The 27383-nt window shown below is 44.0% G+C and overlaps 2 protein-coding genes across 2 annotated transcripts in view; one reads left to right on the plus strand and one right to left on the minus strand.

Annotated features, from left to right (window-relative positions):
* LOC113429941 (major histocompatibility complex class I-related protein 1-like) overlaps positions 1 to 22003 on the plus strand; it is a 44083-nt gene extending 22080 nt beyond the window's left edge. Inside the window, exons 5-9 of the mRNA XM_087953923.1 lie at positions 10658 to 10933; positions 12305 to 12479; positions 18808 to 18914; positions 20908 to 20997; positions 21489 to 22003. Coding sequence (XP_087810049.1) covers positions 10658 to 10933; positions 12305 to 12479; positions 18808 to 18914; positions 20908 to 20997; positions 21489 to 21559 — 719 coding nt within the window. The 3' untranslated portion in view covers positions 21560 to 22003. The remainder of the gene's footprint in view (positions 1 to 10657; positions 10934 to 12304; positions 12480 to 18807; positions 18915 to 20907; positions 20998 to 21488) is intronic.
* The window catches only part of LOC113426549 (major histocompatibility complex class I-related protein 1-like), a 405199-nt gene that overhangs the window by 311445 nt on the left and 66371 nt on the right, over positions 1 to 27383 (minus strand). The window lies entirely within an intron of this gene.

Consider the following 27383-nt stretch of genomic DNA (forward strand, 5'->3'; position numbering starts at 1 on the left):
CTGATTTTCTTTTTTTTTCATAAGGGATGAGACAAAGGGATGATAAAAATGGACAAAAGATATAAATATAATGATTTAAACTAAGATGATTAATTAAGGTAGAATTAAGAAGTGTGAAATATGTGGAGAAGTTAATATAGAAGGCTTAGAATGGTAAATAAAATAAGTAATGATATGTAAGATGAGCATGAATATAATTGAAGTCCATGAAGAGAGAGACACCTGGGTCCAAGTTACTTTCCAAAAAGATTTTTTTTTTTATGTTTTGTGTGTTGTGTGTATATGTTTTTTTTGGGGGGAGAATTGGTAAAAACTTGTAGAAATATAGAATGAGAATAATGGTAACTAAGTCAGAAAGAATCAGATGAAATAATAATAATGATATTGAATAAGAGTAAAGAGAAGTAAAGAGAAATTGAATAAGAGGTTTTGGTATATTATATGGAAATGGTTTAAAACAGAATCATAATTTATCTGACTTGTTAAATTTACAATGGAAAAAGGTTTAAACATGTAATGAATAATGATAATTTGTGTGTTTTAAAAATTAATAAAACTTGTTTTTAAAAAAAAAAAAAAACAGAGCTACAGGCATTTCTGGGACTGCTAAATTTTTACAATGTGTTCTTGCCCCAAAAGGCGACCGCGGTGGAGCCTTTGCATAGGCTCCTGGACAGGACGGCCAAATGGACCTGGGGGAAATGGGAGGACACCGCATTCAAGAACACCAAAGACCTGCTCACCTCGGATGCCGTCCTCATTCAGTATAATGAGACCCTACCCATCGCCGTCACATGCGACGCCTCACCCTTTGGCGTCGGCGCCGTCCTCAGCCATACACTTCCGGACGGAAAAGAAGCACCCATCGCTTTCTTTTCGAGAACACTCAGCAAACCCGAAAGAAACTACAGCCAGTTAGACAAGGAGGCACTGGCCATCGCCGCAGCGGTAAAGAAGTTCCACAGTACCTCTATGGCCGCCGATTCACCATCATCACGGACCACAAGCCACTGCTGGGCATCCTGGCGGAGAACAAGGCCACCCCGAACATCCTATCCCCCAGGATGACGAGGTGGTCCGAGTTCCTCACCGCCTACGACTACCGGCTCACACACAGACCCGGTAAGACGATCTCCCATGCAGACGCGCTGAGCCGCTCACCGCTTCCCGACCTAGACGACGACCCAGCTCCCACGGCGACCACCCTCAGCATAGAGACATTGCCCGATCTACCCATAACCGCGTCAGACATTGCCCGAGAGACTAATAAAGACAGGCGTCTGGCGCGGGTATTACATTGGGTAGAAAAGGGATGGCCAGAGAAAGACAACGATGAAGCATTCAGGACATTCCGAAACCAGCAAACAGAACTGTCACTACAGAAAGGTTGTTTGCTATGGGGGACAGGGTGGTCATACCGGAAAAATTGCAAGGGAAAGTATTAAAATTGTTACACGAAGGGCACCCGGGCATTGTGAGGACTAAAGCTTTGGCCAGAAGCTACGCTTGGTGGCCAGGTATGGACAAGGAGATCGAGGCCTGGGTAGCCAAGTGCTCGCTGCCAAGAAACCAGACCAAATCCCCCAGCACCAATATTAGAATGGGAAACACCCAGGGGGCCATGGTCGAGACTCCATATAGATTTTGCCGGGCCCACAAAAGGGAACACATTCCTCATCACGGTGGATGCTTACTCCAACTGGCTGGAGGTAAGCAACATGAAGACCACCACAACAGACGCGGTAACTGTTAGGGTTTGAGAATTAACCCCTAGAAGAGTATTGCAGCAGTAGTCAAGCCAGGCAGCCAAAGGAGAGCGGAAGGGCCCCAGAGTATACACACACTGAACACAAACACTGTTTGTAGTTTAAATAGTTTTTAATCCAGTTAGAGTTTAAGCATTGTCATTCAGTCCATTAAGTCATTCACAGTATTTCCATCCAGTAAGACTCACTAGTATAGTCCAAGTTAAGAGTCCTTGCAATATCTTTATCAGCCGATAAAGATATCTTCTCCTCCTCCGGTTTCACTCTCCAGAGAAACAAACGCTGGATATTCAGCAAACAGTAGCAAACAATAACAGTTCAGTCACAGGCACTCACAGTCAGTAATCTCAGTTAGTCGCAGCAGCACACAGTTACAGCCAGTAGCACACAGTTACAGCCAGACAGTCAGTACACTCACAGTAAGCTTTCCAGCTTCTAATGCTTCCTTATATTGTAACTTTTAACCGCACCCTTAATTGGCTAATTGCCTGCTGCATTGTGCTTAAAGTGATAAGCACTTAAACCATGATATCTAAGTTTTATATATTTATTCACCCAAACCATATTTGGTATCAATGTTATACCTAACATACTCCCCTTTTGGGTGAAATAAATATATAATACCTTACAATCTTATCCCATATTTTTCACAACTCTCCTGGTGCTTACTGGCACCTTGGGCTTTAGTAAAATTATCAGCTAAATTGTCCTCCGACATACAGTACTCTAGCTGAATCATCTTACTTCTTACAGATTGTCTCACGTTTAGGTATCTTAGATCTGTATGCTTGCTCCTTGTTTTTACTCCAATATTTGTGGCCATTTGAATTGCTGCCTGATTATCTTCATGTATAATTATAGGATAATCTACAGTTATACCTATATCAATTAACATTTGTTTATACATTATTAACTCTGTACATAACAATGATAAACAGGAGAATTCTGCCTCCATAGTAGACAAACTTATATGCTGTTGTCTTATTGACTTCCAGCCTATTAATGTCTTACCCAGCATTATGGCTGTTCCTGAAGTCGACTTTCTAGTGTCTCTTTCTGATGCAAAACTAGCATCTGCATAAGCACTCAAAATTAAATCACCCTTTGGTTCTAAATACAATGAATAATTCATTGTCTTTTTAAGATATCTTAATATCCTCTTAGCTGCATTCCAGTGTCTTTCACATGGTGCAGAATTGAATCTAACCAACTGATTCACGCAGTACGATATATCTGGTCTAGACCAATTACTAATATAACTCAAACTACCAATTAAAGATTGATAAATCACCTTATCAAACTCAGGGCTTTGTACATCAGTGTTGCTAAACTCCTGACTCATTGGAGTCTTAGCTGGCTTACAAAGCTCCATCTTGTAATCTTTTAGTAATTTGCTTATCTTATCTTCCTGAGATATCTTAAAACCTTTCCGTGTTTTCTTTATATTCAAACCGAGATACTTCTTTATCTCCCCTAATTGCTTGATCTTTATTCTCTTTCCTAATGATGCTATTATTTTATTTGCTTCATCATTAGTTTCAGTTATCAATGCAATGTCATCTGTGAATAGTAATAATAATGATACTTTCCCATTTGTCTCCCTCTTAAACAGACATGGATCGGCTAAACCAGCTTTAAATCCTATATTGTCTAGTTCCTTTACAATATACTGGTTCCATTCATAGCCTGATTGTTTAAGACCATAGAGGCTTTTCTTTAACAACCAACAATCATTATTATCCTTATTTTCACTTTTAATACCAACAGGTTTTTCATATAAATAATATGTTTTAATGGGGCGTGCAAGTAAGCAGTTTCCACATCTAAATGGTTAACTATATAGTTTTTACTAGCTGCCCACACTAAAGCTGCCCTCAAGGTTGCTGCCTTAAGACTAGGTGCAAACACCTCATCATAGTCATTAGCATTCTGCCTAAAACCTTGGGCTACTAACCTTGCCTTATGGATTAAATTACCATCTTTATCTATTTTTACCTTAAATATCCATTTGCAGCCAATGGATTTCTTTCCTACAGGTAATTTGGCATTTTCATACACCTTCATATCTCTTAATGAATTCAGTTCCTTATTCATTGCTGCATACCATCTTTCTTTTCCTTATTAGGATACTTTTTAATTTCTTCAACAGAATTAGGAACTTGATTAATCTGGCACACTGTGTTAGCCTGGTACCTATCAGGCGGTCTAGATACACGTGTAGTTCTTCTGGGAATTACAGGGCTTACAGGAGGACTTTGTTGAACTACTACCTGTTCATCTTCCTCATCCTGTTCAGCTATTGAATCTGTTTCTTCCTTTATGGGCACTATTTCATCCTGTATTTGTCTCTTTACTTTATTTTTAAAGTTACAGGGATAACTAATGGGATTTCTATAGGATTCAATAATTACATCTTTATTGGCATCCTGTTCTAATTTCTCCCATCCTTCATGTTCTAGAAATTGGGCACTAGCACTACATAACACTTTAGATGTGCCTTTCTCCCAAAATCTATATGCCCTATGGTTTGCCTGATAACCAACGAAGAAAAATCTTTTAGCTCTATGTTGCCCTTTTTTTTTCTGAGTTGTGCAGGAATATGCACCCATGCTGGTGCACCAAATGTGTGCAGGTAACTTAGATCAGGTTTCCTGCCATGCCATCTGGTGAATGGTATTTCACCTGTTGTTGTATTAACAACGTTGTTCAATATGTTATTAGCACACATTGTAGCCTCCCCCCACAAAGAATCAGGTAACCCAGAATCATTTAACATTGTTCTAACCATTGCCTGTAGTGTTTGGCCTCTTCTTTCAATAAAAGCATTATGTTCTGGCCTGTATGGAGCAGACTTCTTATGCTCTATTCCAGCTATCTTAAGTCTGTTCTGGAATTTGTTATTAATAAATTCCGTGCCATTATCTGTCACCAGGGTTATCAGTTGTCGTTTAGACTTTCTTTCAGCAAACCTAAGCCAATTGAAAAAATGTTGATATGTTTCAGTTTTGCTTTTCATTAAATAGCAAAACCCATATCTAGAATAATGGTCCATAATGCTCAGTATATATCTAGCACCCCCCATACTGGGTTTCTTTGGACCTATTATGTCTGCAAATACTACTTCTAAAGGTTCTTTTGTTTTGAAACCATTTAGCCTATTTGCAGGCAATACCTTGCTCTTATCTTCACAGCAAACATTACAACGCAAATATTTATCACAAGGTTTTAACCTTATTCCTTCAGATAACTCAACTGTACGTTTTAGCATTTTAAAATTTACATGCCCCAAACGCCTATGCAATAAATGGATACATTCTTCATGAGGCTTTATATTATTAAATACAGTTTGAGCCTCCCCTTTCTTACTATTATCTAATACATATAATGTTCCATTTAAAGCTGCAGTTACCCTTTTGTTATCTTTTTCAATTATGCAATTATTATCTTTAAAAGTAATTACATAACCTAATTTATCTAATACCCTTACTGAAAGCAAATTAAACTTTAGTTGCGGTACATACAACATTTTTATATCCTGGTTTATGTACGGACAACGTGCAAAACCTTGACCTTTCGCTTTCAGGTTCCAGCCATTTAGCAAGAGATATATGTTGAGAGCTTGTAGACATTTTTATAAATTTTGTCTTATCTCTTGTGATGCAGTGGGATGCGCCACTGTCAACCACCCATAAATTATTCTTCACATCAGAGTTGCTAAACGTGGCTAGTTCAAATGCTTTCTTTGGCTTTTTTACATTCTGGCTTTTTCTCTTTTTGCAGAATCTTGCCAAATGTCCTCTGCCTCCACAATTAAAACACTTTTTAATTGTGTATGCTGTCGAAGATAAATTCTCTTCTTCCAGGTGCTTTACTTTGCTTTGCTGGTTTCTTTCAAGCTTTGAAGATAATTTCTCTTCTTTCTTATCTTCTCTCAGCTCGTCACGCTCACGCCTTCTTCTGGCTTCTTCTAGTAGCCTGCCTGTAATCTCGGTTAATGAGAGGCTTTCTTTTGGCAATACCTCTAACGAAGTCACATAGTCATCATAGCTTTGATCTAATGAAGATAATATTATGTAGACTTGTTGCAGTTCATTAAATATAAGCTCTTTTTCTTGCAAATCTTGAAAAATGCTCTTCATACAGTTTAAATGAACTAACATATCTCCATTCCTCTGAAGATGCGTTCGAAAAAGCTTCCGTGTAAGATTTATATGTGCTCCTACACTGTCCCAACATAAATCTTCCTGAGGTTCTCCCAGCAGTTTGCAGCATTTTCTTCTCCACGAATATGGACAAGCTGCTGATCACAGAGAGTCAGTCCTATGATGCATAAAGCCTGCTCATTCTTCAGTTTAAAGTCTTGTAACTTTTCTTTATCATCATCATTAGCAGGATCCCAGCTACTCACATCTGGTGGGTTTGCTATAATGTCCCACAAACCTTCTCTGCGTAGAAGTAAACTACATTTCATTGACCATGAAACATAGTTTGTTCCATCCAGCCTGGATATCATGGACAGTTGTGACAAATTTACTTGTGCCATTACTCTTCAGATATTTTGACTATTTTAAACTAATTAAAACAGTTTGTTTTTACAGTAATGTGCAACTCACACCAACTCTCTCTGCTATATCCTGGTTAGTTAGACTATGCTGCTGGGCCCATAACCAATGTTGGGGTTTGAGGATTAACCCCTAGAAGAGTATTGCAGCAGTAGTCAAGCCAGGCAGCCAAAGGAGGCGGAAGGGCCCCAGAGTATACACACACTGAACACAAACACTGTTTGTAGTTTAAATAGTTTTTAATCCAGTTAGAGTTTAAGCATTGTCATTCAGTCCATTAAGTCATTCACAGTATTTCCATCCAGTAAGACTCACTAGTATAGTCCAAGTTAAGAGTCCTTGCAATATCTTTATCAGCCGATAAAGATATCTTCTCCTCCTCCGGTTTCACTCTCCAGAGAAACAAACGCTGGATATTCAGCAAACAGTAGCAAACAATAACAGTTCAGTCACAGGCACTCACAGTCAGTAATCTCAGTTAGTCGCAGCAGCACACAGTTACAGCCAGCACACAGTTACAGCCAGCAGTTACAGTACAGACAGTCAGAGTAAGCTTTCCAGCTTCTAATGCTTCCTTATATTGTAACTTCTAACCGCACCCTTAATCGGCTAATTGCCTGCTGCATTGTGCTTAAAGTGATAAGCACTTAAACCATGATATCTAAGTTTTATATATTTATTCACCCAAACCATATTTGGTATCAATGTTATACCTAACATTCAGTATAATGAGACCCTACCCATCGCCGTCACATGCGACGCCTCACCCTTTGGCGTCGGCGCCGTCCTCAGCCATACACTTCCGGACGGAAAAGAAGCACCCATCGCTTTCTTTTCGAGAACACTCAGCAAACCCGAAAGAAACTACAGCCAGTTAGACAAGGAGGCACTGGCCATCGTCGCAGCGGTAAAGAAGTTCCACGAGTACCTCTATGGCCGCCGATTCACCATCATCACGGACCACAAGCCACTGCTGGGCATCCTGGCGGAGAACAAGGCCACCCCGAACATCCTATCCCCCCAGGATGACGAGGTGGTCCGAGTTCCTCACCGCCACGACTACCGGCTCACACACAGACCCGGTAAGGCGATCTCCCATGCAGACGCCAGCTGAGCCGCTCACCGCTTCCCGACCTAGACGACGACCCAGCTCCCACGGCGACCACCCTCAGCATAGAGACATTGCCCGATCTACCCATAACCGCGTCAGACATTGCCGAGAGACTAATAAAGACAGGCGTCTGGCGCGGGTATTACATTGGGTAGAAAAGGGATGGCCAGAGAAAGACAACGATGAAGCATTCAGGACATTCCGAAACCAGCAAACAGAACTGTCACTACAGAAAGGTTGTTTGCTATGGGGGACAGGGTGGTCATACCGGAAAAATTGCAAGGGAAAGTATTAAAATTGTTACACGAAGGGCACCCGGCATTGTGAGGACTAAAGCTTTGGCCAGAAGCTACGCTTGGTGGCCAGGTATGGACAAGGAGATCGAGGCCTGGGTAGCCAAGTGCTCGCGCTGCCAAGAAACCAGACCAAATCCCCCGCAGCACCAATATTAGAATGGAAACACCCAGGGGGCCATGGTCGAGACTCCATATAGATTTTGCCGGGCCCACAAAAGGGAACACATTCCTCATCACGGTGGATGCTTACTCCAACTGGCTGGAGGTAAGCAACATGAAGACCACCACAACAGACGCGGTAACCAAGGTCTTAAACAAGCTTTTCGCAACCCACGGCCTCCCGGATGTCATCGTGTCAGACAACAGACCCCAGTTCACCTCGCTGAATTCAAAATTCCTAGCGGACGGGGCATACGACACGCACTGACAGCGACGGCGCATCCGGCGGCCAATGGTAGAGCGAACGGATGGTTCAATTTACAAAAGAACCCTCCAAAAAATCGAACACGGGACATACAAGAGAAAATAAATAAAATGCTCCTAATACAACATATAACCCCAAACACAACGACAAACAAAAGCCCGGCAGAATTACTGATGGGGAGAAAACTAAGGTCCCCACTTGACAGGCTACACCCCACATACAACCCAGATAAACCCCAGACTCATCCAGCAGGCACCGGGTTTTTGCACCAAAACGACAGTCTATGCAAAAAACCTCACCAGAGACCCACTATGGGTACCGGCAACTATAACCCAACTGACAGGACCACACTCCTACCGGCTACAGACAACCGACGGACAAACATGGAAACGCCACATCAATCAACTAAGATCAAGAATAAGAAACACAACCGACACGCAAGCAAACACAGACAACCCCATGGACACAAACCAAGAGGGGAGGGAATACACAGGGGGACAAGAAGAAATAGAAAATAACCAGCAATACTCACCAGCAAACAGCCAGCTCGAAGCCTCACCAGAAAGAAACAGCCAGGCCAGCTCAACCAGCCCGGAAAGACCAGGCGGGAGCAGCGAGAGTCGCGGCTCGACCAACCCGAATAGACCGGGAGGAAGCCACGACAAGAGGCCCGGCAACACCTTCCAGGCGGTTCCATCAGGAGACCAAGAGAAACAGAGGTCCCGACCGAACCGGCGAGAACCAAACAACAACTAAAAAAGGAAACTTGCCTTTGCGGTGGCTGAAAACGCGCAGCGGCCGGATTGGGCGAGTGAGCCACACTGATTGGCCCGTTACGAATCCCCGCCATTGGTGGAAACTAATCAGCGGGAGATTAGGCGGATTGCCATTAACGCGACACGCCCGCGGCCCAGGAATAAAAGCCGCAGTCAATGTGATCCCTGTGCTTTCTTTTTCCTGCACAAATATTCAAATCTGTGCCAAATTTGAGATAAGAAAATACAGATTTTATCTTCAAGTGAAATAAGACAATTTCTGTCTTTGCTTTTGATGCTTCTGAAATAAGACTGAGCTTGTTCTCAGGAGTTGAAAACAGCAGCCAAATATTCAGTGCCTTCCTGTGAATGGCAGGAGATTCTTCTTGGGCAGAAATCCAGAACTATTTTTCCCATGGGGAGATCAGGAAATCTCCTCTCGAGGGAAGGATCGGACTGCAGCTCACGAGGATCTTCCTCTTCCTCCAAAGGGAAGTTTTCAGGCTGAGCAGGAGATGCAGGGAAAGGATCCCTCACCCGTCATTCCTGGGTGTGGAAAGGGAGGGAAAGGACTGGTCAGTTTAGCTCAACTGTACTTACAGGTAGTTTCTGCTTAGATTTGAGAGTTTCTGGCGTCCTTCCTCACTCTCAAGGCCAAACAGAAGTAGAAACATTTCAGGATTTCCATTTGTTTTTTTCACATTCAGTTTTCTTTTCAATCCAAGAATCTGGTCACTTGAAGTCGAAACATCTTCTCCAGGGCCTTGCAGAGCCTGTAAACTTCAAGCTCCTTTCAAAGGTCAATAACCCTTTGGGTGTCCAGATCAGACTGGGCCACTTGCTGCTGTGGCTGAGGAAAATATTCCTTTGTGGACCTTCGAGGCTTCATTCCCACTTTGCACTAAACCATGGCTTGTTTCAGGTTAGCCCAAAGTGGGAACCAGCCCTTGTGATGGTGCTATTTGTGGATATAGAATACTCTACCCGACTCTGTAGTTTCTTCCCCAAACCCCAAAAACTTTAACCTTAGACTGTCTACTATTGACCTCACCCCTTTCCTAAGAGGTCTGTAGGGGGCGTGCATAAGCGCACCAACGTGCCTACCGTCCCTGTCCTATTGTTTCTCTTATTCTTCTTTTATTTTTCTTATATGTACCCATTTCATGTATTCACAACTATGTATACACTTATACTTATTATCTTGTAAACAATTGGCAAATCAAATAAATAAATAAAATAAATAAATAAATATAGACCAAGATTTATGGTCACAGGGATCCCTGCAAACTTTTGTGTAGATCGACCAGATCCTCTTTGAGGCCATGAGATTCTCAGTCCCTCTTTGCAGCCGCAGATTCAGGCAACTTTTTTCTCCCTCTGGGATCCCTTCCTTTCCCCCCAAGAGTCTCCCCTGCAGAGGAACAGCAGAGGGAAAGATGGAAGTGTCTCCGTCGCTCCGTTTCTTCTGTGACTCCCCCTTTTCTCGGTCTCCCTTGGGATCCTCTGCTGTCTTTTCCAGCTTCTCCTTTTTCTTGGGGAGGTTCAGGGGCTCCATCCTGGGGGGGAAATGCAGGGAGGCAGGTCGAGGGAGGGGAGAAGGGCGGCTAGTGATGGGGGCTTTCTTTCCTTTGAACTCTAGGGAGGAAATGGGGGTGTCAGTGCCTGTGTCAAAGTCCCTGCAGGGAGGGAGGGTCTCTGTCTATCTTCAGGACTCCCCAAACCATCATCTTGTCCCTATTTCAGGCTTTCACATAATACAGGAGTTGTTTGGCTGTGAGCACCAGAAAGACGGGAGCAAAGGAGGGTTTATGCAGGATGGATATGATGGGAGGGACTTCATCTCCTTCGACAAGGAGACCCTCACCTGGGTGGCTGCCGACCCCCAGGCCCAGATCACCCAGAGGACATGGGATGCTATTCCAGGATGGAATGAGAGAAACAAAGCCTACCTGGAGGAAACCTGCATTGAGTGGCTGGAGAAGTACCTGTCGTGCGGGAATGAGACGCTGCCGAGGACAGGTGAGCATCTGGATCCAGGCTGGACTTTCCTCCTTCATGGCCGGATTTCTCTCACACCTTCAGCCCCTTTGGGTCCCTTGTCTGGAGCCTGTTTGCCCTGGTGGGAATCCTCCTCCTCCCCTTCCAGCCCCTCTTGCAGGACACGGGAAGCCCTGTTTGGTTCCCATTGCCAGGCAGCCATTCGGTGGACCAGGAAATGCAGCCTCTCCCTGGCAGGAAAAGCCCTTCAGGGTGTCCTGTTCACTGCCCACCATGAGGCCACCATTTGGGGCTACTCAGGGAAACCCCCATTAGCCAAACTGTAGTCAAGAGTGATGGGCTCCCCTAATTTCCCCCCATGAACTCTCCTTCCCCCCCACATCCCACAGGGGGCTCCCTCCCAGTCTTGCACCTGATTGGGGCACCTCCCATGGCCACCACTGTGGGGGCTCCTCTTCTGCCCTTCCTAAGACATCATCAGAGCCCCCACTTGGGCAAAGAAGCCCACGGATGAGGGGTTCTCTTTCCAGGGTGGGGGGATAACCCCATAGTTTGTGTAGATCTTTCTCTTAAACCTCAAACAGGTTCCCTCAATTCTGACTTAGTGACTCTTTCCTCAAAACGGCCCCCTCCCCACCTTCAGGAACACCCCCTCACCCCGCAGGGGGATCACATTATAACCTTTTCCTGTGATTTGTTATTAATTCAGCATCTAGACCACCCCTCCCCTCTTGGCTCTTTGATCCCTCCAGGATCAGCTGGTTGAGATTAGGATCAAGGGGGAATCCACCCCCCTCAGATTGCCAACAGCCCCTCCCTGCCAGGGAGGACCTTCTCTCTCTTCCATTGGCATCACCTCCCTCTGCCCTCCCCCCCTTTGAGAGACAAAATCTGTTTTCCAAATAGATCAGTGAGAAATTCCAAAAGCCCTGAGCCCCTTTTGGCTTTGATTCTGGCTCTCTTGCTCATAACATTGTGGTTGTGTCCCTTGGAAAGAGGCCTGGAGCAGCCTCAGATTCTGGGGAGAAGAAGAGGAACCAAGAAGTAGGGAGCAACTTCTGTGTTGTTGTGGTTGTCTTGAAAGGGAACTTAAAAGACCATCTCCACTCTCCCTCCCTTGAAGGGAGCAGCCCAAGATCAGTCAGAGTTAAAAGCAGTCAGAGAGGAATTTCCTTGGACCCTCAATTTGGGAAAATCAAGAGTTCTTGTGGTTGAGCATTTTCCAGATTTGGAGCATTTCCTAAAACTTTTGGAGATGCTGCAGGTGTGAAGTATAAATCCTGCGGTTACAACTAAGTGCTGGGAGATTTTCCTGCCCCTCCACGTTTCTCACCCCCCCCTTCCAAGCTCTGGAGGGGCTGAGAGTTAATTCTGGGGGTGCCGTTTCTGCAGAGCCCCCAAGGGTGATGGTGAGAGGCAAGACAGAGTTGGAGGATGGGATGGAGACGCACATCTGCCGCCTGGATGGCTTCTACCCTAGGGAGATCGATGCCTCCTGGACGAGGGACGGGGAGGTCTGGAAGGAGGAGACCTTCAGTGGGTTTCTGGCCCCCAACGCGGATGGGACCTACTGTTGCGATATCACCCAATGATCCAATGATACCATATCTGCCAGGTAACGTGTAAAGCTATGATTGGTCAACATAGTCAGCCAGGTAACAAAACAACTAACAACATGTGTAAAGCTATGATTGGTCAACATAGGTATTACCTTATATGGTCAGTATGCCTTATATGGTCAGTTACCTTATATGGTCAACTATGCAAATACATAGCCTTATATGGTCAAATGTACCCAAAAGGAATGTTTCCTCATACACCCTAAACCCCACCCTAAACTTGCACAATAAAAGAGAGGAGCAAACTTTGCTCGGGCTTCCTCTCCCCCAAGGACATGCCTTTGTGTCTTTGTCATCATTGCATCTGCGAGAGAAGCCCGTCCGGGCAGTCGGTCCGGGCGTGGGCTGCCAGCTGACTCCCCATCCCTGCAGTGGGACCAGCAACGCATCAAACTGGTGACCCCGACGTGATCGCTTCTACGATACGTCCCCTTCTTCGCTCCTTTTTCTAGGGAGGCGTTGCCCTGACTCCTGTACTACAACACCGGCAACGGTAAAGCGCATTTGTAAGTATGGGCTCTCCAATTTCCAAAGTTCTGTCCAAGCATGTGGATGAACTTCATTTTTAGTCAGGAAGGCCAATGCTCTGCAAAGAACTAATGGCATGACAGTCTTTCCTCTTTCAAGGAAAGCTATAATATCTTTCCTCCTCTATCTTCAAAAACATTGCCCAGCCTACTCCGAGGATGGCACTCTTAAACGCTCCACATGGGAGAAAATTGGGAAATGGATCCATCAACCTCCTCGGGCAGCGCCACATATTCTCTGTACCTGGAGAGCGCTCATGGCTGCGATCGACATTTTTTATCCTTCTGATTCAACTTCGAATCAACAGGATTCTCTCCCTCCTCCTCCTTTGCCTTCTAATTCCCCCCTGCTCTTTCAGCAGAAATTTCACCCACCTCTTCTTTGTCTTCAAATGCTCCCCCCCCCCCCTCCCTCCTCCCCTTCAACAAAAACCTTACATTCCTCTCATTCCTCCCCCTTAATTCCCCCTCTCCTCTTCCAGCAGAAATTTCACCCATCTCCTCTTCTCCCCCGCTCCCTCCTCCCCTTCAACAAAAACCTTATATCCTGCCTTACATTCCTCGCATTCCTCTTCCCCTCCTCCCCCCCCTCCCCCTCCCTACAGCCTTTCAGCCTCAAAATCTTCCCTTACAAAACCTGACTCCATCCCCTCTAATACCCCTCCCCCCTTGCTTCGTAACACCTTTCAGGAAGCTTTAGCTAATGGGAAGATTAATGCTGAAGATCTTTCTTGCTTCCCCATGATCCTTCAAGTCCCAGCGGCAGGAGGGGGAAATCCTGCCCCTCAGTATGTCCCTATGGAATGGGATCTCATGAAAGAACTCAAATTTGCCACTGCCAAATATGGCCTTAAGTCACCCTATGTTAGAACCTTGTTAGAAAACATTTCTAATAATCATAATATTCTTTTCTCTGAATGGCAAATGATGGCTTCTATGCTCCTAACATCTCTGTTACAATTCACAATCTGTAACAAAGTCTTTTCGGGTCTCTGACGTAGGTGTCCTCCGAACGGCTGAGTGGCCGGACGATTGGCCTTTGGAAACTGCCCCAGCCGTTCGGGGACTGCCTACCTCCAACCCTTGGCTCTTCCATTACATACTAACCTGTGGGACCGTGATCTTATGTCTCAACTTAACACAAAACTCATTATTGATTAATGGAATCTTTTGCTAAAACTCTACCATGTGTTAACACTATGTAAATAATGTCTTGCTACCCTATTGTTCTGCTTTTCCACAATTTCTGGTGTACTTGAGAAGACAGGAGTGGGAAGCTAAGATTGTTTGTTGCATGTAGATTTGATGATAAAGGTGGAAGAAGGAAGTAGAGAGATGGTTTGTGGATGTGTTGTTTGGAGGAAGGAAAGAGGCTTTGAAGAGGCCTCTGGAGTTAGCTGAAGGGATTGATGTGACAATCTGGAAAGCTACAGGGGAAATAGAGCTGGTAATGGCATCAATTCCCTTGCTAGAAATAGAAGAGAATAGGATTGGAAACCTGAGGAAAAAGAGAAAGATGAGTTGGAAGAGGAAAGATGTGTGTGCAAATTGAGAAGGATGTGTGTGTCTGTGAATGCAATGAGGGGAATTCTGGATGTTTGAAAAGTAAACTCTAAGAAAGCAGCAAGGAAAAAAGAAATGGGAGGGCGACCCCTAGTGGGCTGGCCTTTCCAGAGAACATAGATTGATTTCACCAAAATACTAGAGAAAGGGAGGGGCCATACCAGCCCATCGCTTTTCTGAGTAAAACTCTCTGTCTTTACCTTCTCAACCCACTCTGGTTCACTTCAGCTCGCTCTGCTTTGTATCAAGGGACGTCACCGAGCCAAGGCTTTGCTCGGTCATGATCTTCAAGCTATACACATTCCTTTCAAACTCTCTCAATGGGACCCCCTTTTTCAGACGTCAGATGTATTGCAGGACGCTCTGGAGAATTGGATTGGTCCCATCTCTTGCCATCTCCCTTCTGACCCCCGTTTGCAGCTAATAAAAATGGTACCTATTACCTTTTCCTCTCCAGTAGTTGCTTTTCCACTAATTCAAGCCATCACAGTTTTTACTGATGGCTCTAAAACTCATGGTGCTTGTGTCTGGTTCGATCAAACTACCTGGCACAAACAATTGACTAAGCCACAATCATCAGCACAGCAAGCTGAATTGGCTGCCTTCAACTTAGCCTTAGAGTCATTTCCCACTCAACCAATCAATATCATAACGGATAGTTTATATGTCTCCCAATTGGTTTTGCATATTTTTGAAGCATATCTGTCTCCTTCTCTACAACCATCATTAATGACACTGTTACTTCAACTGCAAACACTCATTCAATCCAGAGTGCACCCCCTATTCGTGGCCCACATACGCAGTCACCAGCAGCTTCCGGGTTTCCTTTCAGAAGGAAACCAGGTAGCTGATGCTGCTTGTAAATTACTTCCTATCACTGTTAAGTCACCCCAACCTTCCCCTCTAACTGCAGGGGAAAGTCATAGTTACTTTCATCAAAACAAAAAGGCTCTGGTAAAACAATTTGGCATTTCTTTGGCAGAAGCGACAGCAATTATACAACAATGTCCCACATGTAGTCTTCAAGCAAAGAACTACCCCCAAGGTATCAACCCTAGAGGGACTGATGCTTGTGACACCTGGCAAATGGATGTCACGCAATTTCAGCCTTTTGCACCCTGGAAATACCTTCATGTGTCTGTTGACACCTATTCAGGGTTTATTATGGCCACCCCTCAAAGGGGAGAGGCGTCAAAGCATGTTATTAATCATTGTATTCGGACCTTCGTAGTGCTGGGATCGCCAAAAATTCTAAAAACAGATAATGGACCAGCCTATATCAGCTCTCATTCTCTGAATTTTGCCATCATTGGTCCATTATCCATAAAGAGGTAATCAAACCTTAAAATTGGCATTACAACGATACATGGGGTCAAAAGGCCTTAGAGGCCCCCTAGCCTCCCGGCATTACAAAATGTTTTGAATGTTTGTCTGTATACACTTAACTTCCTCAATCTCACTGGCACCCCTCCCCTGTCTGCTGCATCTCGACATTTTACTAAACCACCTGTTCCCGCTTCGAGACCACTTGTTTATTATAGGCAATTGCCTGATCCTGCGTGGAAGGGACCTGCTGAGCTGATCACCTGGGGACGAGGCTACGCCGCTGTCCAACTCCCTGAACGCAGTACTCTGGATCCCTGCCAGGTGTGTTCGTCCCTACCACCGTGACCCCTCGCTCTCCACTTCCTCTCCAAAAGGCGCCTCCACTGACCAGGATGAAGATCCTCTTGCTTCTTTGCTGCTGCTTCCTTCCTGAAGTCATACTTTCATCATCTCATGACAACGCTCATCGCCCCTACAACATTACATGGACAATCAAGGACGCTTATGGACAAATACTCAGCTCCACAACTAACTACACTATGATTTTTTCCTATTTTCCTAAATTACATTTTGATTTTGCTGAAATGATTCTAGGTAAGATTGCCTACTCTCGTCTCACTGATGCCCCTACCCCTAGCCACAGTGTTGTTAAATACCATTACCTGTATGTATGCCCAGGACATATTGCTGATGCAGAACATATTTACACCTGTGGAGGAATTTCTGATTACTATTGTAAATCCTGGTCCTGTGTTTCAACTGGTTACATCTCTTGGACACCTCCTTTGAACAATGATCTCATCACACTTACCAGAACCACCCAGGATATACGATGTACGGCAGACAAAAACAAATGGTCCAAATGTAATCCAGTGACTGTCTCCTTTACGGCCGAAGGAAAACGAAGTAACATTTGGGACACTGGGGCAAAGTGGGGAGGTCGCATTTATGCCAGGTGGCCTGGATATCATTATGGGAATGTCTTCTATATACAACGCCATGTTCATGTTTCCCCATCCCTATCTATAGGACCCAATGCTAACCAAATCCAATCTGGATTTTTGAAACCCCTAACAAATGCCCAGAACCCACTGGTATCCCTCATTGCTTCTGCTCACGCATTATTGAATCACTCTCAAGATTCCTCCATTTCTCAGCACTGTTGGCTTTGCTTGTCTTCAAACCCCCCTTTTTATGAAGCCATCGGCTCTTCCCAACCTATTTCCAATTCTACTTCTGATAATAATTGCCGATGGAGGAATAGCTCTCTCACTATCACGGCCATCACTGGTCAAGGTTGCTGTCTTGGCCACATACCTACTAATTATTCACAATACTGCCTTAATGCCACCCACAGACACAAATGTGAACTTTATCTACCCAAAGAAAGAACCGGCCTTTCAATTGAAGGTTACAACCAGGTATTCACCACATCTGGTGGCAATATCACAAAACGCCTCCAAGGCCAATTTTTTATTCCTGGAAATAACTCTGTTTGGGCTTGCTCTACAGGTTTAACTGCATGTGTCCACGGAGATGTATTATTAGCAAAAAAATCATTCTGTATTCAGGTCCAGCTGTTGCCAAAAATTGATGTATATGATTCTGAAGATTTTGTTTCCATTTTAGAACCTCAACAATACCACCTACGAGCTAAACGAGAAGTTGTCACAGCTCTTACCTTATCTGTGCTGCTAGGTTTAGGTGCTACAGGTGCAGCAACAGGCATATCAGCTTTGGTTGTAAATGATAAAAGCATAACACAGTTAAGTGCCACCATAGATGAAGATCTTAGAAGGGTCGAAAAATCCATTCTTGCCTTGCAAACTTCTCTTACCTCTTTATCTGAGGTGGTCTTGCAAAACCGCAGAGGCCTAGACCTCTTGTTTTTAAAACAAGGGGGACTATGTGCTGCTCTTAAAGAAGAGTGTTGTTTCTATGCTGATAGCTCAGGAGTTGTCCTAGATTCCATGAAAGAACTAGACACCAGATTAAAGGAAAGAGAAAGGGAACGAGCTTCACAACATACCTGGTATCAAGGACTATTTAACCTTTCCCCATGGTTAACAACATTGTTATCTGCTATAGCTGGTCCACTTATCCTTCTCTTATTGGTATGTACCATTGGACCATGTGTGATAGGTAAATTCTTAGAAATCCTTAAAAGAAAATTTGGCCAAATTGATTCGGATTTAAACTCAAAACAAAAACAAATTAATGCGCTAATAGAGAAAAAGGCCCTCTTACAATTCTCCTCGGATTCCGATAACTCTGATAACGAGTTCACCAAAGATGCTGCTAAAGGGGAACCACGAATTCTCATGAACCTATGACAGGATGAGTCGGAGGACCTAGACTGGACATAATAGTGAGGATGGTGAGTATATAGCCCTTAAAATAAAATAAAAACAGAGGAGATGTTGCGATATCACCCAATGATCCAATGATACCATATCTGCCAGGTAACGTGTAAAGCTATGATTGGTCAACATAGTCAGCCAGGTAACAAAACAACTAACAACATGTGTAAAGCTATGATTGGTCAACATAGGTATTACCTTATATGGTCAGTATGCCTTATATGGTCAGTTACCTTATATGGTCAACTATGCAAATACATAGCCTTATATGGTCAAATGTACCCAAAAGGAATGTTTCCTCATACACCCTAAACCCCACCCTAAACTTGCACAATAAAAGAGAGGAGCAAACTTTGCTCGGGGCTTCCTCTCCCCCAAGGACATGCCTTTGTGTCTTTGTCATCATTGCATCTGCGAGAGAAGCCCGTCCGGGCAGTCGGTCCGGGCGTGGGCTGCCAGCTGACTCCCCATCCCTGCAGTGGGACCAGCAACGCATCAACCTACCACTACTGGCTCAGCATCCGGATCGACCCCAAAGAGAGGGGCCGCTATCGGTGCCACGTGGAGCACGACGGCCTGCAGGAGCCTCTGGACCTGGCCCTGGAAGGTGAGAGGCTGCAGGGAGGGGAAGGCTGGGCTCTTTGGCAGGCTGGGAGGTGGTGGGAGGGGAATCTGGCCCCAGATGTGTCCAGGTGTGAGCAAACCTGAGCTTTCATCCATTGGTTTTTCCAGTGTTTGAGTTTGGTGCAGCTGCAGGGACCAGACCACAGAACTGACTTCAGGGGATGGAAACTACAGAATCCCATCACAAGAGTTGGCCAATCCTCATGAAATGCCCTCAGATCCTCTCTTAGGCCTTCCCTGTTTCTTGCCCCCAGCACCAGAAATAGATTTCCTTTTGTTCACAATTCCTAAAGTACAAGAATCAGGAGGAATCTGGTTGCCCCTTTTCTGAAGGTTAAATTTTGACTAAAATGGATGAAGTGCAGCCGACTTCAGGAAATGCAGAGAGTGGCTGGACTGATGCATCAGGAGTCAGAAAAGAGGCTAAGAAGTCTGAGTTTTATTGTCATCAGAGACTAACAGGGTTTCCTGCTTTAAAGGTCAAAAAGTCACTGTGTGTTGCTTCTCTAAGAAAGAAGTTGAACCTTATTTTATGATCTGATAGGTGAATTCCTGAGGCTCAGCATAAAACCCAAGGAAAAAAGCCCTCTTTCAAAGAGTTCTGTATATGCTCAGAAGTGTCCTTAACGTACACTGGACTTCCAAAGTTGCAAAATTCAAATTCAATTTTTTTTATTGATGATTGTCACCAAGATACAAGAAATATTCAAATGTAATTGTTATGCTGATATCCCAGGCAAAATAAAATATTCCTTTTATTTTTGTTGTTCTTTATAGCAAGCACCAAATTCACAAGTGGAATGATTGCTATTCAATGGGAATCCTGAATTTTGTGCAAGAGAAATTTAAATTTAAAATTCCCTCCTCAAACCTGCTTTCCCCCGCCCCCCAAGCAATACCAATTTATAATGCCTTGGTAAGACCATCCACGGAATTCTTCATGCAGTTTTGGTTTGCACGATATAAAAAAGATGTTGAGACTCTGGAAAAAGGGCAGAGAAGGGCAACAAAGATAATTAGGAGCCTGGAGGCTAAAATCTATGAAGAGCAGTTGCAGGAATTGGGCATTTCTAGTTGAATGAAAAGAAGGACTGGGGGTGACATGATACGTTCCAATATCTCAGGGGCTGCCACAAAGAAGAGGCAGTCAAGCTATTCTCCAAAGCACCTGAGGGCAGGACAAGAAGCCATGGGTGGAAACTAAACAAGGAGAGAAGCAACCTAGAACTGAGGAGAAATTTCCTGACAGGGAGGACAATTCATGAGAGGAATGGCTTCCCTTCAGAAGTCGTGGGGGCTCCGTCACTGGAAGCATTTAAGAGGAGATTGGAGAGTCACTTGTCCTGAATGGTTTAGGGCCTCTTGTTTGAGCAGGGGGTCAGACTGGAAGACCTCCAAGGTCCCTTTCAACTCTGTTATTCCATTATTCTATTTCTGCCATTTGTGGGTCCGTCCAGAAGCTGGATATCACCCTCTTCCATTTTCATGCTGACGTTCTGGAAGCACAAAATACAATTTTCTTTGGACTGGCCAAAGAAATGAAAGTGTGTACTTACAAAAAAAGTCTAGGTGATATGAACTATTTTACTTTAAATAATAAAATGCAAACACAGATCTGCCCAATTCCCAAAATCTGTTTGTTTAACAAATTTTGTTTATTTTATTGTGTTGGGGACGTTTTTGTTTTGTAAGCTGCTGAGAGTCACAAGGTGGCAAAGGGCTGCTTTTGAGTCGAAAAGCCAAAGAGGAATCCAGCTGCCTTCATGCTGGGCTGGTGGGAGAAGAAGGCAGCGTCAGGAGGACACGTCCTCTAACAACGGTTAGCAAGGCGCCTTCATGGTACCCTGAGAGGGACACAAAAATGAGCTCATGCAGATTTTAATTTTGGGGAATTTCCAGCTTTCCCTTCTTGGGGTCTCTCTTGGGAAGATTGTTTGGGCTTCTCCTTCAATGATCTGCTCTTTCTCCCAATTCAGAACCAAAATCCAACCTGGGGATCATCATCGGCTGCGTTGTGGCTGTTCTTGTCCTGGTGGGTGTGATTGCTGGGATCCTGGTATTCCTCAGTAAGTATCTTTTTTTGAGGGGGGGGGTGATGGAAGGACCCCCTTTGGGGAGCTCCTTCTGGGCTTCCTTCTGTCCTGTTTTCGTAGCCCTCTGAGATCTCAGCCTCTCGCTGGGACTCCCGTCTCCATTCAGCTGAGTCTGAGATTCAGGCAGTCCTGTCTTCTTCTGAGTTGGGAAGAGGCTTCCCAGTTCTGTCCCTTTCGAAGAATTTGGTCAAAGAGCAGCAGAGAAGGATTTCCATGAAAACCTTCCTCCCCTCCCAGCTGCTGCTGCTGCTCCTTCCCCCAATTCCCCTCCATCCATCTTGGAGGCAGCAGGTCTCTCTTGGGTCAAATCAGGGGATACATTTGTATTTTGAAGATGTTTCTGTCTTTATAAATGGGACAAAGGGTCTGTGAAGTATCTCCTGGGGTTCTTCCTCCTACAGAGAGAGAGTTTGGATGATCTCTAGTGGATTCTTTTGAGCTTTCACTGATTTTTGTCCTTGCAGTGAGACGACGGGATGACTACAGAGCTTACAGACTTACAGGACCACCTGTAATGCTTAAGGCACCAGGCTAGAACTCAGGAGGCAGTGAGTTCAAGTCCCGCCTCAGGCACGAGAGTCAGCTGTGTTATTTTGGGCCAGTCATCGTGTCTCCACAGGGTTGTTGTGAGGAAAACAGGACAAGCAAAGAGTGTTATTTGTGTCCTCAGCCTTGAGCTCTTCCTGAAAATGATAAAAGCGGGATATGAACAAACAAACTCACGGACTGAACTCTCTCCCGATCTCAAGGACGCCTGAAAGAAGAAAGGCCAGCGTGGTTCAGCCTGATCTAAAGTCCAAAAGAAATAATGTCCCAGTGGGTTGGTGGTAGAGCCTTAGTCATGTCCTTCCTTGATCACTTTAAGGATTGCGGTTCAAGAACTGGAAAATTATAAGTAGACACCTAAAGAAAAAAAATAATTGTGTGAAAGTTTTCTTTGCCTCTTTCCTGGGGGGGGGGAAAAACCCCATTTAATGACTGTGTCAAGATTGAATCGCTTTATTGCCTTCTAACTTCTATCGCTATTCAACTTGCCAATGAAAAGAGGGGAGGGGTGGAATGCGCAGGGAGGAAACGGGGTGCCTAGACGCCGTCCTCAGAGGACGAGAACTTGCACAACGCCAAGGTCACAACTGCAGGTGTTTGATGGAGAAGTGGACTGTTCCCATAACAAAAAGTAGTTTTACAATTGGATAACGGGAACCAAGGGAGCCTCTTGTTTAACTGAGCAAACTTTCACACGGGAAAATCAGAACTGGTTTTGCTTCTTCAATTCCGACATGGTGAATTCAATAAAAGTTTTACTTTTTGGGATTCAATGGCCCTGAGAGTTCCTTTTTTGGGGGGTTTGCTAGTCGGACCTTTGACAGACTGCTTTGTTTAATGACTGAGTTGCCCGTTCCAATTTGGGTTGTTAAATGAGATTAACTATACCTCCTTTCAGTGATATGTAATAATTCTTGCAGTCAATGTCCATGACTGAAATATCCAGGGTTTGATGTCTTGATCAATTCCAAATGCCAGGGATGACTAAGATGGCATAAGTTTCTTTAATATGGTCAAGAGCAACAAAAACCTTACAGCATACTAAGAGCAGTGTATGTAATCATTTAGACGGGGAAAGATCCAGTCCATTTTATCAGATTCCTTAAAACCCTTTCACCTTGGCAGACTGGCAGAGGGGGTGGAAGAGCGGATGGTTTTGCGTGTATATGTGCTCAGTGTTCTAATGGGGCTGCCCCAAAGAAGAGGGAGTCAAGCTATTCTCCAAAGCACCTAAAGCCAAGACAAGAAACAATGGGTGGAAACCAATGAAGGAGAGAAGAAACCTGGAACTGAGGAGAAAGTTTCTGACAGAACAATACACCAATGGAACAGAAGTTGCCTTCAGAAGCTGTGGGTGCTCCATCACTGGAGGCTTTTAAAAAGAGAACTGGACAACTATTTGTCTGAAATAGTATAGGGTCTCCTGTTTGATCAGGGGGGTTGGATTAGAACAGGGGTCGCCAACCTTTTGGACATCAGGGACCACCAAACTCATAATTTTAAATCCCGCAGACCCGAGACCCTGGGAAAATCCCCCAAAAAGTCTGCAGGAAAAGCCCCCACCCCGTTTTCCTACCAATCGATCATTCTTTATTTGGGATCGCAGGATACCGTCTCCTGCTCCATTCTCAGGGGAAGAGAGAGAGAGAGAGAGACTTTTGGCTTCATGCAAGGAAAGCAGCAGAAGCAGCAAAAGTCTTTCTTTCTCTCCCCCAAATTCCACCAGAAACGAGCAGGGTGCCTTGCAAGTTTCCAAAGACTCATTTCTGGCGGAGTTTGGGGGAGAGAAAGAAAGACTTTTGCTGCTTTCCTTGTGTGAAGTCAAAAGCAGAAGAAAGAAGCGGAAAGAAGCAGCCCAGAGGCCAGGTGAGTTGCGTGGGGTGAGTGGGGCAAGTTCTCCCCTCTGCCCTTTCCACCCCTCTCCTCAGTGGACTAGAAGACATCCAAATTCCCTTCCAGCTCTGTTATTCTCTTAATTCTGAACAATTGCCCTCGGAGCTATAGACTGTAATTGTTATGTGTGCAAAATGGAGGAACGGAAAGTTCCATTCAAGGGAAGCTCAAAACAAGAAGAGGCTCATTTTGAAGTACAGCAAAAAACAGGAAACAGACACATATATTCCTTCAATCTTTTACTGTTGCATTTTAATAATAAAAATATAGAAATATACAATTAGATTTTTTCATTGCCTATTTCCGTTGAACTAAAAGCCATTACTCTGTTTTCCATAGAAACATCACCTTCAGTAGTACAAACTTGAACGACGCAGAGATACTTTATTTAGCAAAACAAAGAGGAAGTCAAGTTTCTGCAACCAATCTTAAAAAGTGTGACAAAAGAGGAGGTTGTACAAAAAGGTCTCACATACTAAATTTAAACAGGGGAAAATCTGGGGTATTGTTGTCATTGATAAACAAAACAGTTGCTTGAAACGGGATTGTGCACCTTTCACTATGGAGTTTCCAGGGCCCAAGTTGCTACTTAACACCACCTGAATTGTGCCCAGATGAGAAAGACAGCCTCCTCTTCCTCCAAATGGGTGCAATTCAGCAACCCTTGACTGGCCAAGAGCTGCCCTAAGAGAATGCTGTTGTCTATTTCCCCAACCAATCATGCATTTGGCATCTACAAAAGCAGTGGATCCTGTGGCCGAGCGTCTCCGTTGCAACTCCGGAAGTCACTCCGCCTGGGACCTTTCCACCAATCTATAATAGGGGCCTTGCCGGCCCATCAGCTCCGTGTGAGTCCCTTCTTCCACAATCTCTCCTCCTTCCAGCACCACAATCTTGTCTGCGTTCTCCACCGTCTGCATCCGATGAGCAATCACCAACACCATCCGGGCTCCACTGGTCTGCACAGACCGCTGGATCTGGAAAAGGAAGTAATGATCCAGAGGAAATCCTGACCTCCTTAGAAGCACTAGATCAGTGATGGCGAACCTTTTTTGTTGTGGTGTGCTGAAAGTGCGTGCGTGTGCGATAGCACACACACCTGTGCTGGCACCCACAATGCAATGCACCCTGCCCCCCTTGCGCATGTGTGCACAACATCCCCGCCCCGAACCCCTTACCTGCATTGTGCATGTGCGCACCTCCCAGCTGGTTTTCGGCCTGTTGAGGCCGTTTTCGCCCTCCCGCAGGCTCGAAAGAAGCCTCTGCAGCCTTGGGAGGCCGAAAAATGGGCCTTTCGAAAATATCGGAAGTGCCCGTTTTCAGCCTCCGGAGCTCAGGGGAGGCCTTTTTCACCCTCTTAGAGGCTCAAAAGAATCCTCTGCAGCCTTGGGAGGCTGAAAAACGGGCCCGTTCTGGCACTTCTGGTATTTCCGGAAGGCCTATTTTTCAGCCTCCCGAGGCTCTAAGGCTTTCCTCAAGCCTCTGGGAGGGCGAAAATGGCCTCAAACGGGCCAAAAATCAGTTGGGAGCTGCGCGCATGCTCAGTGCAGGTAAGTTTGGATGGGGCTCACGTGCCCGCACAAATGACTCTGTGTGCCATCTGTGGCACGTGTGCCATAGGTTCGCCATCATGGCACTAAATAGAAGCTCCCTCACATTTGCACTGAAAAGTGCTTCTCCAGCACTGCAATAGAGTTTGGCCCCAAGCCTTTTGCAGCCTGGAAAACCACCCAAATGAAGGCAAATATGCATGGCCTAGGAGAATGTTCCAAGATCTACTCTGTGTTGGTTACCGGAACCAGAGATTTAGCAAACTTGGAAGAAATTACGATACTTCCAGTCAAATAAACCCAGTTTTCCTATGCTGTCACCTCAGATTAAAAATTCAGATTAAGTCCTCAAACTCCACTCTCTTAATCTTCCCTCTCTGTTGTGTTTCTCTTTTCTGTTGCTTTCTGACATTATATGAATTTTTCATCTTATTTTTCCCTTTCTTGGTTGCTTTTTTAGGTTCTGAATTCTCCATTTTATTTCCCTCCTTTCTCTCTTCTTCCTCAACTAAGATTATCTGTTCATTAAAGATGGCTTGTTCTTCTCCATCCCACCTTCCTTGTTGTTGTATTTCTTGGTAGGTAGAAATCGCCATTTCTAAAAAATGAAAAATAGATCCAGAAGAGCCCTTGCCTTCTTGTTCCTCTTCTTTTAGCTTTTGAAATTCCATTTGTAATTCTTCAACTGATAATGCCATTTTTTTCCCTTAAAAACAACCCAAATGTTTTTAGTCTTTCAAGAAATAGTTCCCAAAAATCCCAAAGTCACAAAGCAATCCACATCAGAACAAATTGTTTCATTTAGCACCTTCTTCTTTTTATATTTTTTCTTCTTGGGGTAGAATTCAGTTACACAGTTCCAAAGTAAATTTTTAGAAGTCTAATTGGCACTTATTTCTGATCTTATAAACTCCAAGCAGTCTCCTTCAATACAATCTTTAAAAAAAAGTTCTTTTTTCCAATTTCAAATTTCCATCAGCTATTTCCATGGGGAGGGAGAGTGAGAAAAATAACTTTCCCTTTTAAATCTTCTTCCGCCGCTTTCACACTCCTTGGGAAACAATGTGTCCTTCAAACAATTAAATTTCCAGGGTATTTCAAGGTTCCTTGCTGTCCCGGTTCAGCCAAAAAACTTTCACTTTCTCCAACTTCCTCCTGCACAATCTTACCCGGCTGCAGGCTTCTTTGTGGCGGCCATTACTGACCGCCGCTCCACCGCCTAGGGAAAAAGGAGTTGTGCCGGCTGAGGAGGGGGTTTGCGATACCCCCAAGCCCTGTCCGGATCTCCTCTCTCTTCGGCTGCCTCTACGGGCAACCATATCCTCCAGATCAAAATGGATCGGAGGCACTTCGGTGGCGAGCGCAGCAGGGACCGCGCACGATCGGATTCATGCCGCCGCCGAAGCCTTGCAAACCGGAAATCTAGCGGGGTAAAAAGGCTAGAATTGATAAGAAAGGAAGGGAAAAGGGAAAGAGAAGTCATAAAGGTTCAAAACAAGATGTTAAAAGACAGGTTTTTTTCAGAGATAAAGGGTAAACTATAACTTTAAAAAATGATTCTGCAAAAGTACATAAGATTGTATTGTAGATATTAGTATTTGAAATTAAGTTAGAAAACTGAAATATTATATGAGTTAATAAAGTATTAAAGGGAATGTATAAAAATGTTTAAGACTTAACAATAGAGTTTAACTTTCTATGGAATATTGTCTTTACTATTTTATAAACTTGATTCTCTTTTTTCTTTTTGTTTTATTATTCTAAAATGTGATACTTAGAATGTACTAAGCAGAATCATTATGGAAAGTATGTATTATTTTAAGTGTTAAATTTAGGGGAAAGATAAAAAGTTGTCATACTTCAACCAGTCATTACAGGAGAAATATTGTATTAGAAAGAAAAGAAAAATAGATAATTGAAAGAGAACGGACAAAAGATGCAAGTATAATTATTTAAACTGAGATGAAATAAATAAAATAGAATTAAGAGAGTGAATGAAGAGAGAAAATATATAGAAAATATAGAATGTTAAATAAGATATGAAATAGTATATTAGTGAGCATGAATTTGATTTATGTCTGTACAAAAGATGTTACCCGGGGTAAGCCGCTTTCCAAAAAGAAGTTTTATGTATTTATGTTTTGTGTTTTGTTTGTTTACCAAAACGTTAGAAGAATGTTGGAAGAGAACAATGAAATTTTAAATAAGACAGATGGATATAATGAATATATACAATTTAAGGCAAAAGAAATATAATTGAATAGAAGGAAAGGGAGAAATAAAGAGAAGTTGGGAAAAGATATGAAGTTGAACAGATAAGATGAATATACATATTAAACTGTGCTGGTATGGAAATGTGATAATTTGGAA

The sequence above is a fragment of the Notechis scutatus genome, chromosome 2, assembly GCF_049901735.1.
Source record: "Notechis scutatus isolate UNSWTSFEM ecotype Mainland chromosome 2, rNotScu1.2, whole genome shotgun sequence".
Classification (NCBI taxonomy): domain Eukaryota; kingdom Metazoa; phylum Chordata; class Lepidosauria; order Squamata; family Elapidae; genus Notechis; species Notechis scutatus.